Source organism: Hyperoodon ampullatus (assembly GCF_949752795.1).
Source record: "Hyperoodon ampullatus genome assembly, chromosome: 19".
NCBI classification, from domain to species: domain Eukaryota; kingdom Metazoa; phylum Chordata; class Mammalia; order Artiodactyla; family Ziphiidae; genus Hyperoodon; species Hyperoodon ampullatus.
Window position 1 is genome coordinate 48,513,647 of NC_136932.1, and position 15,290 is coordinate 48,528,936.

Sequence of the window (15,290 nt, forward strand, 5' to 3'; positions counted from 1 at the left end):
GTATGGCTAATAACTTACTTAGTATTTCTACCTAGACATTCAGTAGCCATTTCAAACCTAACACAGTCAGGAGACAATCTTGATTCCATCTTTGCCTCAGTTTCATGTCCTCCTCCTCAAACTTCTCTTCCCCAATCTTTCTCACCTCACCAAATGGTACCATGCTTACCCAGATGCTCCAGCCAGAATCTACTTGTTATCCATCATCCCTCTCTACTATTCTCTCATCACGCCAATCCATGAGCAAGTCTAGTCCACCTTTCCACAAAACATACCCTGAATCAGTCCACTACTCTTGGATCTACAATAATTCCTTGTTCAAGGCACTCTCGTTGAGCTGCCTCTCCTGGATTCCTGCAATAGCATCTCTAAATGTCTCCTTGCTTCCTATTCACACAGCAGCCCCAGTGATATCTTAAGACATCCATAAGATTGGGTTGCTCCCTGCATAAAATCCACCAGTGGTTTTCTACCACGCTTAGCCAAAATCTAAACTGTTTAGTCTGGATTACAACATTCAACATGATCTGGCCTATGTCCATCTCTGATCTCACGCTACACCACTGCCCTGTCACTCAGCATCCTCCAACCACACTGGACGATGTCTGGTACCTGAAACACCACTTATTATTGCAAGAGAGACTTTGCTCCACTGTTTCCTCTGCTCCACCTGCTCCTTTCTTTGACCTTTGTATGGCTGACCCCTTCCTGTCATTATTATCTCCTTAGAGACTCTTCTCACCAATCAATTTTTTTTTTTTTTTTTTTTTTGCGGTACGCGGGCCTCTCACTGTTGTGGCCTCTCCCGTTGCGGAACACGGGCTCCGGACGCGCAGGCTCAGCGGCCATGGCTCACGGGCCCAGCTGCTCCGCGGCATATGGGATCTTCCCAGACTGGGACACGAACCCGTGTGCCCTGCATCGGCAGGCGGACTCTCAACCACTGCGCCACCAGGGAAGCCCACCAATCAATATTTTATGTATTTGTTTATTCATATTTTGTGGACTCTGCAATCTACAACATAGGAAATGCTCAATAAATATTTTAAAATAGATGAATAGATGGAATTTAAAGCACTATTTTTATGATATCAGGTGTCAACTATCATTATTGTTAGTAACAATAAATAACAATAGCAATGATACCTTACATTTATTGAGTGATTACTATATGCCAGGTACCATTCTAAGTACTTCAGATAGATTACTTCATCCCCCTACAGCCCTACCAGGTAGTTACCATTATTATTCCCATTTAAAAAAATTAATTAATTTCCACCATTTTATACATAGGAACCTGAGGCATGGGAAGGTTATTTGATTTGCCTAAGGTCAAAAAGCTAAGAAATGGCAAAGCCAGGATTCAATCAGGTAGACTAATTTTAGGGCCTCCATGATTAACTACTTAATATTTTGTTATTATTATAGTTAGCAATATCGGTAATGCTAAGCAGCATTAATTGAACATTTATTACGTGCCAGGCACCTAGCCTTTTTACTTTGGTTAATTTAATCCTCACAACAAAAGGCTTATGAGGTAATGTTACTATACTCATTTTATAGATGCAGAAGGAGAATCAAAGAAGTTAAATTTCTAGCTCAAGGTCGTGCAGCAAATGAGTAGCATAGCCAGGATTCCAACCCAGCTGTGACTCCACATCCTTGTTTTTTCTCCTATACTACATGCCCCCATTTTCCCCATGAAGAAAAAAATTTTTCCCCATGGTCCGTAAACCACAGACTCAAGGGGACTCCTGCCGATTCTGGGAAGGTCTTTCATAGTTGCAGTTTCCTCAAATCTTCTGTTCATTCAACAAACATTTAGATTGTCTGATAGGAGCTGATGCATGGTTAAACATGGGGAGGACTCCATAATTCTCAGTGTGCTAGCAGGTTTCCTCGTTTAGTCTATTCTCACCTGTGAAGAAACTTCTCATAGGTCTGGCGGAAGGCGAACCCTGCCCGACGCACCCTCACATTTTCCAGGAGTCCAAGATACTCTACTTGATGCCGGCAGCGTTCATCGTCAAAGATCTGTGGGGATTTCTTGTCGTTGGGTTTGATGCAACGTACATAATATGGTTCCTAAAGAAATGAATCGGCAAATGATAAGCTTCACTGGAGAAAAATCCTGGACTAAAGACATTGACATGTCATTAGTGTTAGCTGTGTCAAATTAAGCTCTGTGACTCTCATTTCTCAGGCACAGACTTATAAAAAAATTCTTCCTTTCCCTTCAACTTAAATTTCCCTTCAATTTAATGCCTGGAAATTCTCAGGCATTCAGTTAAAATTTTGTATTATTATATTTTAGGACTCATCAGGAATAGTAGAAAGGGGATAAAACTAGGGTGTAAACAATTGAGACATGTAAACATCAAGTTTTTGTGTATTTACAGAAACATGATTAAAAGTAACAGAAGGAGTAATTTAATAGAAAGAGGCAGAAGCTGTGGTAAAAATGCATTGTTGAAGCATGTAAAATAATTGGCACAGCCCTGGTACACACTAAGTGTTCCTTTCAGCTTTGAATCATTTCAGTCCTTCAAACTGGAATAGCTTCTTCGGAATATCAGTGCTTTTATGTGCCTAAAAGGAGCAAAGATAAATCTTCCCTAGAGAAAGATGACATAAACTTGGCCCTCCAATTATTTCTATAAACAGTTTTGCAAATATAATGTTTGGAACAAAATAAAAGTTAACCAGATATATGAGGAGTTAGAAATAGCAAAACAACATACAAAATAAAAAGATCTGTAAGGGTCCAGATATTGGAGTTATCAGATAGAAATATTAAAACAACTATGCTTAGCATGTTCAAGATGACAAAAGACAATATTGAGAATTTTTTTAGAGAACCAGAAACTACAAAAAAGAACCAAACCAAGTGGAAAACCTGGGGCTTAAAAATACAACAATGGAAATTAAGAACTCAGCAGATCAGTAGGAGAGTAGATTAGAAATTGGTGAAGAAAAAAATTAGTGAACTAGAAGGAAGGTGAGAAGAATTTTCCCAGAATGGCTCATGGAGATGGAAAATAAAGAAGAGGGGTTAAGAGGCACAGAAGACACCGTGAAGTGGTCTAAGTAACTGGAGTCCCAAAGGGAGGAGACAAAAGGGGTAGGAGCAATATTTGAAGAGCTCATAGCCAAGAACTTTGTAAAACTGATGAAAAACAAGTAAGCTGTAACAAACTGAAGAAGTCCTACAAACGGCAAGCAAGATTTAAAAAGAAAAGTTTACACCTAGGGACATCAGTTAAACGTCCGAAAACCAAAGAAGGGTAGCCAGAAGAAAAAAGGCTGACGACCTAAAGGAGCAACAAATAGACTGACAGCGGACTTCTCAAAAGAAAATATGGAATCCAGGAGACAAATGAGTATTGTCTTTGAAATGCTTAAAGAACTGCCAACGTAGCATTTTACACCCAGCAAAAATATTCTTCAAGAAGGAAAACAGCATAAAATATTTTCAGAATTTGTCAACATCAGGCCTCAGATATAACAGGATGAAGTTCAGGCAGAAGAAGAATGGTCCAAGAGGAAGCTCAGTGATATAGAAAGAGGAAAAAAGAAGTAATAAATGAGTAAATCTAAACAGATATTGACTATACCTAGTAGTAATAATAATGATGATGATGAGTCATCATCTTACTGGCTTTATATAAATAAATAAATAAACAAACAAACAAACAAATAAATAAATAAATAAAATATTTATAAGGACATGACCAAAAGAGCACATAAGCTGGGAGGAAGACAAATGGAATTAAGATGTTTTATGGACCTTGCATTGTCCAGGAAGGAGGTAAAAGCACCAAATAAGATTAGATTTCTATAATCCAGAATGACATTGTAATAACTTGAGTAATCACCAAAACAATATTATAATGTAAATCTTCCAAAATAATAACACGAATAAATGTAGTAATAAAAAATCATTGCAATACTGAGTGGTAGTGGTGGGGGGGGGCGGTAGTGCAAGGAAAGGATGCCTCCCTAGGTTTAACTAAACATTCTGACTCAAAAGACTTACAGCCCGCACTTGGCAGGAGTCTACCCAGGAGGACAAGAACATGGTCTGCCAGCAGGCACGTCAAGGTCGTGCAGCAGCCCATACCGCAGTCAGGTAATAGCTTGGGCACAATAAGATGAGGTCCATATCAGACAGATGTGGGAAGTACCCTTGGTTTAAAAGCCTCATGGCCCATAGGATTCAATATCTCTTGTAACAACGCTAAAGACATAGCTTCCAGGGTCCTTGAAAGGGACATGCCTAATACATGAGTCATCACACTCAGGAAGCCAAAAGTACGTCATCCCCACCAGACAATTATCATTCTCCCAGTACAGGTGCAATTTACCAATAGGGGTAATTTTTATCTTAAGTGATGTTGCCTAGTAATATAGTTGATATACATTATACTAGGTTAACAGGAGAACAGAGCTAGAAATTTAACTGAGGTTATCAAGCAGAAGGAATAGAATTTTGTTTACCTTTTGCCCACAGTAATCAATCAAAAAGGTTAGGAAGTAAAGAAAAAGAAATATAGGAGAGACAAACAGAAAGCACTAATGAGATGGTTGATTTAAATACAACATATGGTAGCTACGTTAAGAGTAAATGAACTGGGCTTCCCTGGTGGCACAGTGGTTAAGAATCCGCCTGCCAACGTAGGGGACATGGGTTCGAGCCCTGGTCTAGGAAGATCCCACATGTGTGGAGCAACTAAGCCCGTGCGCCACAACTACTGAGCCTGCGCTCTAGAGCCCGCGAGCCACAACAACTGAAGCCCGCACGCCTAGAGCCCGTGCTCCGCAACAAGAGAAGCCACCGCAATGAGAAGCCCGCGCACCGCAACAAAGAGTAGCCCCCGCTCGCCCCAACTAGAGAAAGCCTGCACACAGCAACAAAGATCCAACGCAGCCAAAAATAAATAAAATAAACTTATTAAAAAAAAGAATAAATGAACTAAATGATTTATTTGAAAGACAAAGATGGTCAGAAGGGATAAACAACAAAACTAACTATATGCTATTTATGAGGGACAAACTTGAAACATAAGGATATGGAAAGGTTGAAAGTAAAAGGGTGGAAAAGGATAGACCATGCAAGCCCTGGCCAAGAGAAAAGCTGCTTTTAACTTTTTTATTCATGCAAAGCTGACTTTAAGGCAAAAAAGCAATATAAAGACATTTCATAATGATAAATGACTCAAACACTAGGAAGATATAACAGTTCTAACTTGAATAAGCCTAATAAATTCTCAAAATATTTAAAGCAAAAATGGAAGGTACAACAAGAAGTAGACAAGTTCAGAATCAAAGTAGGTTTTATCACACATTTCAGCACTGACAAAACAAAGTAATTAGTAAGAATGCAGAAACATTGGACAATAATAATATGACTAGCAAGCTAATGGATGTGTACAGAATATTAAATGCAAATAATTTTAACACATAAACAAAACATATAAAGAAAACTTCACAAATTTCTAAGGACTGAAATCACACAGAGTCTATCCCCTGATCAAATGAGATTAAGCTAGAAATCAAGAGCAAGAAGATAATTAGAAAATCTTATACGATTGGAAATTAAGAAATATACTTCTAAATTACCCTCGGGTCCAAAAGAAAATTACAGTATGAATTAGAAAATATTTTGAACTCAACAATTTATACAATCATGTGGGCAAAGCAATCTTAGTGTAAGGTAACATTTGAGTAGTATAAGTAACTTTACTAAACAGAAACCAGTTGAATGGAGTTTTACCAGTATTGACTGATTATGCACAGGAAGTGGTAACACTGGAATAGACACTTCATGACCAGCTAAGGGGTGGGGGAATGCCCTTTCATCCTGGTTAGTAACATAAAAACCTTCAGATAAGGAAGCCAGTGGAAATACTTTCTCTATATTTAATCAGCATTCTGTTTCAATTTATAAACACCGCCTCCTCTCTCCTTTGTAAACATCCAGATTGACTCAACCTAAGAAATCCTAAATTTGACAAATTCTGTGTCTTATTAAGGTTAAATTCCCAAAGTTGATAGTGATCTTATTATTTTGCACTTACAAACCTGTTTCTCTCTATATTTTTGTGAAAAACATCCTTTGCCAAAGTACACTAATCAGTATATGTATTAGGCAGAAGATACCTGATTTAGATAGATATTCATCTATTGATATTTAACATGTGTTGAACAGTATCAAATAGAGTCAAAAGCAAATTCAAGTTCATTTAATAATTTACTGACTGTTCAGAGTGCTTTATGAGGTATCAGGAAGTGTATAAAATTAGTAGAAGTCAATCTTTAGATTCAAAAGACTTATAATCTAGTGGCGATAAGACATGCATTTAAAAACACTGTGTGCTATAGTTAATAATACTGTATTGTAGGGCTTCCCTGGTGGCGCAGTGGTTGAGAGTCCGCCTGCCGATGCAGGGGACACGGGTTCGTGCCCCGGTCTGGGAAGATCCCACATGCTGCGGAGCGGCTAGGCCCGTGAGCCATGGCTGCTGGGCCTGCGCGTCCAGAGCCTGTGCTCCGCAACGGGAGAGGCCACAGCAGTGAGAAGCCCACGTAATGCAAAAAAAAAAAAAAAAAAAAAAATACTGTATTGTATACTTGAAAGCTGCTGAGAGAGTAAATCTTAAAAGTTCTCATCACAGGGAAAAAAAGTGTAACTGTGCATGGTGATGGATGTTAATTAGACTTATTGTGGTGATCATTTTGCAAAATATACAAATACTGAATCATTATGTGGTACATCTGAAAGTGATATACTGTTGTATGTCAATTGTATGTCAATAAAATAAATAAATAAATAATTTAAAAGCGAAACAAAACAAAACAAAACCACTGTGTGGACTCTGAGAAAATGCACTTCTGGTGATGCAGGACTAGGCCATTCATATCAACCTTCCTGAGAAAGTCACTGAAAAAAAGTGCTACACAAAATATGGGGAGTGGGGAGAAATCTCAATGCATCGAGAGCTGATAACATAGCCAAGATGAGAGCAAGACTAAAGTCCAGAGGGGTGAAGCCAGCCTTCAGGGCTGCTTTTGTCTTAGAGGCAACCGTCGATCTGGAGAGGCAGCCGTGAGGCTGAGCACAGCTGCTGACAGCCTGTGGGGTTCAGGGGATGAAAGCTGGAACCTGAGACCTTGGATGCAGAACTACACTTTGGTCTGGAATCCTGAAGAGCTAAACTTGGGAGTTAAAGGTGAATGGAAAATAGTCTGGCACTTTCAGGGATGGGAGGCAGCTCACTGCTGAGCCACTACAGGTCCTGAAATTGGATTAAGGTTCCAGAATGTCAGAATTTGCCTGATGTATCTTTTTAAATGTAAACTTTCAACTTTTCTGTTATGATTAGATGTCATTAATAAGTGGCAATATATCTGTATTCTTTTTCTTTAATCTGATTTGATAATTTTTCTCCATTTATATTCACTGTAATTACTAATATATGTGGATTTATTTCTACCATCTTTATTTGTCCCAGCTTTCCTATGTTATTTGGTCTCCTCTTTCCTATGTTTTTTAGGACTAATGATTTTTTTTCTCATTCTGGCTTCCCCCACCCCCAACCACTAGTTTGGAAGTTATAAACTCATTTCTATTCTTTCAATGACTACACTAGAAAATTTTATATGTATTTATAACTCATGAGATATATATATATATATAACCAATACTTTTGGTATTGGTTATATATATATAACCAATACTTTTATCCTTTTCCTGAAAAACCAAGGACCTTAAACAGTTGAATTATAATCACCCACCCTTCCAATTTATATGCTATTGTTGTTGTGCTACTTAGCTCTAACCTGTATTTTTTTTTTTTTTTTTTTTTTTTTTTTTGCAGTATGCAGGCCTCTCAGTGCTGTGGCCTCTCCCGTTGCGGAGCACAGGCTCCGGACGCGCAGGCTCAGCGGCCATGGCCCACGGGCCCAGCCGCTCCGCGGCACGTGGGATCCTCCCAGACCGGGGCACGAACCCGCGTCCCCTGCATCGGCAGGCGGACTCCCAACCACTGCGCCACCAGGGAAGCCCCTAACCTGTATTTTTAATCCAATAAAATATTATTTTACAGAGTCAGCTTATTTTTATGCATCCACATATTTACCAATTTCTTTGCTCTTCATTTTGCATTTCAGACTTTCATTCAGTAATCAGACATCCTCCTATCTGACATATATCTTTTAGAATTTCCTTTACTGTGGTTCTAACTCTCTGTTTTTTTCAGAAAGATTCTTTGTTGTGTCTCTGTTCTTGAAAAATATAAATTCTCTTGGTATAGAATTGTGGTTTAGTTATTTTCTCTTCAAAGCTAATCTGCTTTTAAGGTATTTTCTTCGTCTTTGGTATTCTGGGGTTTCACTAGGTGCTTGGGAGCAGATTTCTTTTAATTTTTCCAGCTCGGGATACACTGGACTTCCTGATCCTGTAGAGTGGTGTCTTTCATCATTCTTGAAATTCTTTTTTCTTTTCCTTCTATTGTTCTAACCATTCTCTCCTCTCCTTGTTTGCCTCTGGTTAGATGCATGTTAGACCTTTTCATTTTATCTTCCATGTCTCTTAATGTGTCTTTTTTTTTTTTTTTTTTGCGGTACGCAGGCCTCTCACTGTTGTGGCCTCTCCCGTTACGGAGCACAGGCTCCGGACGCGCAGGCTCAGTGGCCATGGCTCACAGGTCCAGCCACTCCGTGGCATGTGGGATCTTCCCAGACTGGGGCACGAACCCGTGTGCCCTGCATCGGCAGGCGGACTCTCAACCACTGCGCCACCAGGGAAGCCCTTAATGTGTTTTTTATAGGTTTAATTTCTTGGTCTCTTTAAGTGGGATTCTGGATAATTTCTTCAATTGTTTCTTTCATTTCCTTATTCTCTCTTCAGCTTTGTCTAAACTGACGTTAAACCTATCCAGAGTTTTAATTATTTAGTTTTTATTTCTATCAATTGCCTAGTTGCCTGCTCTCAATTACTAGTTCTCATATTTTTAGGCCCTTCATTTCTTTTTTTTTTTTTTTTTTTTTGTGGGATGCAGGCCTCTCACTGCTGTGGCCTCTCCCGCTGCGGAACACAGGCTCCGGACGCACAGGCTCAGCAGCCATGGCTCACGGGCCCAGCCACTCCGCGGCATGTGGGATCCTCCCGGACCAGGGCACGAACCTGCGTCCCCTGCACCGGCAGGCGGACTCTCAACCACTGCACCACCAGGGAAGCTCCGGCCCTTCATTTCTTGAAACGTATTAAACATTCTTATAGTCTGTTTCTGATAATCCAGTATAAGACATTTTCATGAGTCTGTTGTTTAGTCTGACTCTCCCTGTGTCCTGTCTTGCTTCTTTATGTGTGTGGAGATCTTTTACTATGAACTCCTTATCTTCCTTAGAACTCCATCTGTGGAAGTTCTTTCAGGTTTGAAATGAAGGTGGTTCCCTCACCTTGCTTCCATCAGATGCCTGGGGGCAATACCAGACCTGAATTGACCAGGCTTGAGCCTTTTCAGGCCACCCAGGTAGTGTGAATTTGGACTGCAAATCTCATAAAAGCTGGCCTCCAATTATAAATTCTCAAGGGATGGTCACCCACCCTGCTTGGCTCAGTGCCAAGGACCAAGACAGGCAGTTTTCCTTTCAGATAATGAGAGGTTATTTCTAGCTCATTCTAGAGGTAGCTCTCTGAGGAGGCAGCCCTCTGGAGACCCACCATTGTGTGTGTGCGTGTGTTTGTGTGTGTACATATGTATGAGTATGAATGTGGTTTGTGATCCCTTGTTAGTCACCCTACTCTGGGCAGGCCCTGGGCTTCCCTCCAAGGACCAGCCTTGGATACCTCTACTCAAAGTCACCCGCTTCAACAGATACTGACAGGGTGAAAGCAGCTCTGGTGCTCTAGTTATTTTTCCCCTCATTCAGTTAATTTCTGCCTTCACTCAGCACCAGGCCTGCAAATTCTTTGCTTTCTTGTTAGTTCATGACCGTACTCGGGAAGTTGGTTCTTATAATTTACCAATTTTTGGTTGCTCTCAGTTCGTTTTAGGGGGTGTTTTGTTTACCCTGTTGCTGGAAAATGCATTACTTACATGTATTTTAAAAATCTTCATGTTTATGTTCCTAGGTGAAAATCATCTCTAATTTCATTTTTTCATGTTAACCTTGTACTAAGGTAATATTAAGCTCATAAAATAAATTGGGTAGTGGCCTCTCTTCTTCCCATCCTCCAAAACTGTGTATGTATGATAGGAATTACTGGCTCCCTGAAGGATTTGTAAGACTTACCTGTAAAACCATCTGGGCCTGAAGTTCTTGGCAGAATTGGGGGAAGGCAGACTTCTGATTAGTGATTCAGAATCTTTAAGGTTACTGATTTATTCAGGCTTTCTATTTCTTCTTGAGTTAATTTTGATAACATTTTTCTAGAAAACTAATTTTTCAAATTCACTGGCATACAGTTGTTCATAATATTCTGATACTTTTAAAATCTCTGCAGTATATAAAGTTGTATCATTTTTTCATTCTTAACATTATTTTCTCTTTTTAAAATAAGTTTTTTAAAAGTCTATTTGATTAATTTTTAAATTACTTTTAGCTTTTGCTATTTAAAAATTATTTTCTTAATTTTTTCTTTACATTTTCTTTGGATTTCCTTTTCTGGCTTCTTGAGTTGAAGTTAACTCATTTACTTTCAGTCTTCCTTGTTTTTTTTTGTTTGTTTGTTTTTTAAAATAAAGGCATAACAAGTAGACCACTTTAGGAGTATTTTTAAGTTCCCAAGCAGATTAAAAAAAAAAAACTTTTTTAATGTTGATTTTCATTTCATTTGCTGTGAGGATGGAGATGCATCTATATATACATTTGTTAAAATAGTTGAGACTTCTTTTGTGATCTAGCATGTGGTCAATTCTTGTAAATGTTGCATGTATACCTGAAAGGAATATGTATTTCTTATCCCCTGGGGATAGAGATCTTTTGATCTATTAGATAAAGTTTAAATTTGGCTGCTGCACTCTAACTAAGGTTTTTGCTTGATCTATCAGTTTCTGGTAGAGTTGGTTTAAAATGCCCCACTAGGATTGTGGACCTGTAAATTTTGCCTTTTACATTTTTTCAGGTTTTTTTTTTTGCTTTATAGAGTTCAAGTACCATCATGGCTGTGCTGTTAGGTAGTTAGTTCAAAATGGCTTTATTGAGTATTTTCATTTAATTATGCTTAGTCTCTTTATCTGTAATAATACTTTTTCCCCTTAAATTCTATGTTTTTTCACATCAATATTGCTTGCACCAGGTTTTTTTTTTGGGGGGGCTTGATATATCTTTACCCACCTTTTTGTTCTTAATCTTTCTGCATAGTGTCAACTAGGTAGCTCCTATCAACAACATGGCAAAACCTTGGTGTTACTGCAGATTCAGTTCTAGACCATGGCAATAACGTGAATACTGCAATAGGCTAAGTCACACGAATTTTCTGGTTTACCAGTGCATATAAAAGTTATGTTTACATGACACTATAGTCTATTAAGTGTGCAACAGAATTATGCCTAAAAAAACAATACCTGAATTAAAAATACTTTATTGCTAAAAAACGCTAACCATCACCTAAGCCTTCAGCGAGTCATAGATCATCAAAGATCACTGGTCACAGATCACCACAGCAAATATAACAGTAATGAAAATGTTTGAAATACTGCAAGAATTACCAAACTGTGACACAGAGATACCAGTGAGAAAATGCTGCTGGGAAAATGCTGCTGGTAAACTTACTTGTTGCAGGGTTGCCACAAAACTTCAATGTGTAAAAAATGATGCACTATCTGTGAACTGCAATAAAACAAGGTATGCCTGTACCTGGATTTTCCACCTATCCAGTCTGTTTAGTCTATTTACATTTATGGTGAGTACCAATTAATTAGATTTATTTCTATCATATACGTATTTTCTAAATGGAACATTTTTCCTTTGTTTCTGCCCTGCCCACCTTCCTGCTTTCTATTAGACTGATAGGTTGTCTCTATTCTTTTGCTTGTCCCTACTCTCTCCCTCATTCCCCCACCTCACACAGACTGGGGAGCTGTAGCAGAGACTGCTAGACTCGTTGCCTACCTCACACACAGTAATTTTTTTCCTACTTCAAAACAGAAAACTTACTTCTAGCTGGGTGCACTGCTGACCAGAATAAAAAGGCACTTCCCAGCTTCCTTGGCAACTAGGTACAGCAAATGAGATGTAGCTAAAGTGCTATATGAGACTTCCAGGAAGTCTCTTTAAAAGGGAAGAGGCTCCAATTGCCATCTTGGACCAGGAGAAGGGATGCCAAGCACTAGGATGGTAGAGCAGAAAGACAGAAGGAACTTGTCCCTAATAACCTTAGAGCTGCTATACCAGTGCTGGGATAACTGCTCCTGTACTTCATTTACAGAGAGAGAAATAAATGTCTCTCTTGTTTAAGCCACTAGTTTGGGGAGGGAAGGTTCAGTTGTTTAGTAGCTGAATGCAACTGCCCATACAGAAATTATAGATGGTTCTAGAATTTTTATTTAAAAATTCACATTTAACTACCAAATTTAGAAAACAAAAGTGATTCTTTTCTAGTTAATTGAATAAATCGAATATGTTTTATAAACAATATATTTATAATTAATGTATTATATAAAATACATTTTATAAAATTCTGTGTTCAACTCTGTTTCTTGTGTCCCATGCGTTCCTTCTAGGTTCACTTTCCTTCTTGCTGCATGAGACAGGTTGAAGCTGACATGCAGAGAGAAGCTGAGGGACAAGAGGAGGGGCCCTAAGGGTATTCTAGTCTACCACTCCTGTGTCCTTACCCCTCCCTGCCTTTCTGGATTTTTGATTATACAAGCCAACACATTGTGCTTATCTGTTGTCACCTGAGGCCAAAGAATCCTGACGAAAAGAATAGAAAGCTACTGAATAGATGTGCTCTTGTGGCATTTGCCTAATTTATCCACAGGGAAGTAACCAAAAATAATATAGATTTAAATTTTTAGAGAGGAAATTGATTTAAAAAAAAAAAAGTTAAAAATGACGCAGAAAAAATATACTGGAAAAGCACCAGAAGAGAAAGATAAAAATGAAGGCACTAAAAATAATGAGTCCCAGAATGCTGCCTAATTTATCAAACTTGTCAACAGCAGCAGTTAAGAGTAGAAATCTGTTCTTTAAGGGGAAAAAAAATCCCAGACTAAAGTTATCAAACAGTATTAGACCTCAAAGGAACAATAAAAAGCAGAAATAACTGCCAATAATACATCTTTTTATTTCAACTATTTAAAACAGCCTAAGGACAATACTTAAACACTAAACTTCCTCTTAAACCTCTATCTGGTCATTTTGTATTCAGATACAACATAAAGATGGTATGTTACAATTTATTTCAAGATTTTTTTTTTTAAGCCAGGCCCTGTCTTCAGCACAGGGCTGAAGTTTATTTTGCCAGGCATATACTATGCCTGTAGTACACTGCTTTTTTTTTTTTTAAAGATCTTACTAAGACTTTCCCATTAATGACTACAGGAGGATAAAAGGCCCAAATTTAAGAAGAGCATTTCATCTGGGACACAACTGTTTTACCATGTTAAAAAACAAACAGGGGCTTCCCTGGTGGCGCAGTGGTTGAGAGTCCGCCTGCCGATGCAGGGGACACGGGTTCGTGCCCCGGTCCGGGGAGATCCCACATGCCGCGGAGCGGCTGGGCCCGTGAGCCATGGCCGCTGAGCCTGCGCGTCCGGAGCCTGTGCTCCGCAACGGGAGAGGCCACAGCAGTGAGAGGCCCGCGTACCACAAACAAACAAACAAACAAACAAACAAACAAAACAGGATTAAGAATTCTATTGTAACACTCACTTTAAATATGTTCTTCAATTTGATTTACTATCATCACCTACAAAGCAAACCACACGTACATTCTCTATAACATGTATCAAGAGGGAATCTATGAAATGAAATGGATATTTAGAAAAGACAGTAATTACCTTTGATGCAAGGTTGTCTACTAAAGCAATCATAGAATTCTTAAATAAGGTGGCGGCAGTCAGAGGTCTCTTGGTCACCTCTGTAATGCTCAGTTTGCCTTCGGGCCACATATTCTTCAGCACAGGATTTGAACTGAGAAGCACAGAAAGAGTGGTTTGAATGTTACATTCATATAAGCTGAATATGATGAATTGCTAAGCAATCCTGTTGAACTGTATCCTGGGAGCCACGATTGCATTGCAGACAGAACTCACAAGCCCTGATTGGAAAAATGATTCCACCCAGAAAATTAGGCTGAGAGTATAATGACAGATACTGCACCACAGAGTGAGAGGATGTGTCCAAACGAGACCACATTCGAAAAATTCTTTAAACTTCTTTAAAGTGACCTCAATGTTATTATTATGCATGATCCTCAAATGGTTTGCATAGCTCTGATACCACATACCTAAAATAAAATGGTTCTGGTGGTCGTTACAAGAATGAGAACAAACCACTAGTAGGAAAACAATCCTCAGTGTCATGGGCAGAAGTCACGAAAGAGAAAGCATCTTTTAATTGAAACAAATATTCATACAGTATAGGTCACAAAAAGCCAGGTCTTTCAAAAAATACAGACAGGAATAGAAAATAACCACCTTTACATTGTCACCTAGTAAATCCCTTTACTGCAGCTGAATTATGAACACATTTATAGGTAGCACCGGCGGTTACAATATTTTATTGATGTGACACTAAGACGGTTGCAATCCAATTCTTAAAGTGTACTTAAGGCCAGTTTTCAGGCTAAAAATGTTATACTGTATTCTTTATTTGGCTCAGTGGAGACATTTTTATAAACATGTACGGTGGTCTCAGCTCTGATTTTCTTCCTGTTTCATTTTGGGTGCTTTTGGTTTTTTAAAAATTTTTATTGGAGTATAGTTGATTTACAATGTTGTGTTGGGACTGACATATACACACTACTATATATAAAATAGCTAACTAATAAGGAGCTACTGTATAGCACAGGGAACTCTACTCAATACTCTGTAATGACCTATATGGGAAAAGAATCTAAAAAAGAGTGGATATATGTACTTGTGTAACTGATTCACTTTGCTGTACACGTGAAACGAACACAACATTGGGTGCTTTTGTTTTTAAGTAATTGGAACTCGAAATGTTGCTTTGCATCCTGGAAACTTTTCTCTCGTTAGAATTTTTTTTTTTTTTAATTGGGGATCGCGAATAGAAAAGACCTAACGTGGATGGTTTTTTCTAACTGTGTTTACTGCTGC

At 38.6% G+C, this 15,290-nt stretch overlaps 1 protein-coding gene across 1 annotated transcript in view; it reads right to left on the reverse strand.

The window, feature by feature from the left end:
• Nucleotides 1-15,290, reverse strand: part of MYO1D (myosin ID) — a gene marked incomplete at its 3' end in the record, with an annotated part of 342,027 nt that overhangs the window by 194,898 nt on the left and 131,839 nt on the right. The window contains exons 14-15 of the mRNA XM_079726329.1: nt 14,010-14,142; nt 1,919-2,085 (exon numbers count right to left, since the gene is read on the reverse strand). Of these exons, the coding sequence (XP_079582455.1) occupies nt 1,919-2,085; nt 14,010-14,142 (300 nt within the window). The remainder of the gene's footprint in view (nt 1-1,918; nt 2,086-14,009; nt 14,143-15,290) is intronic.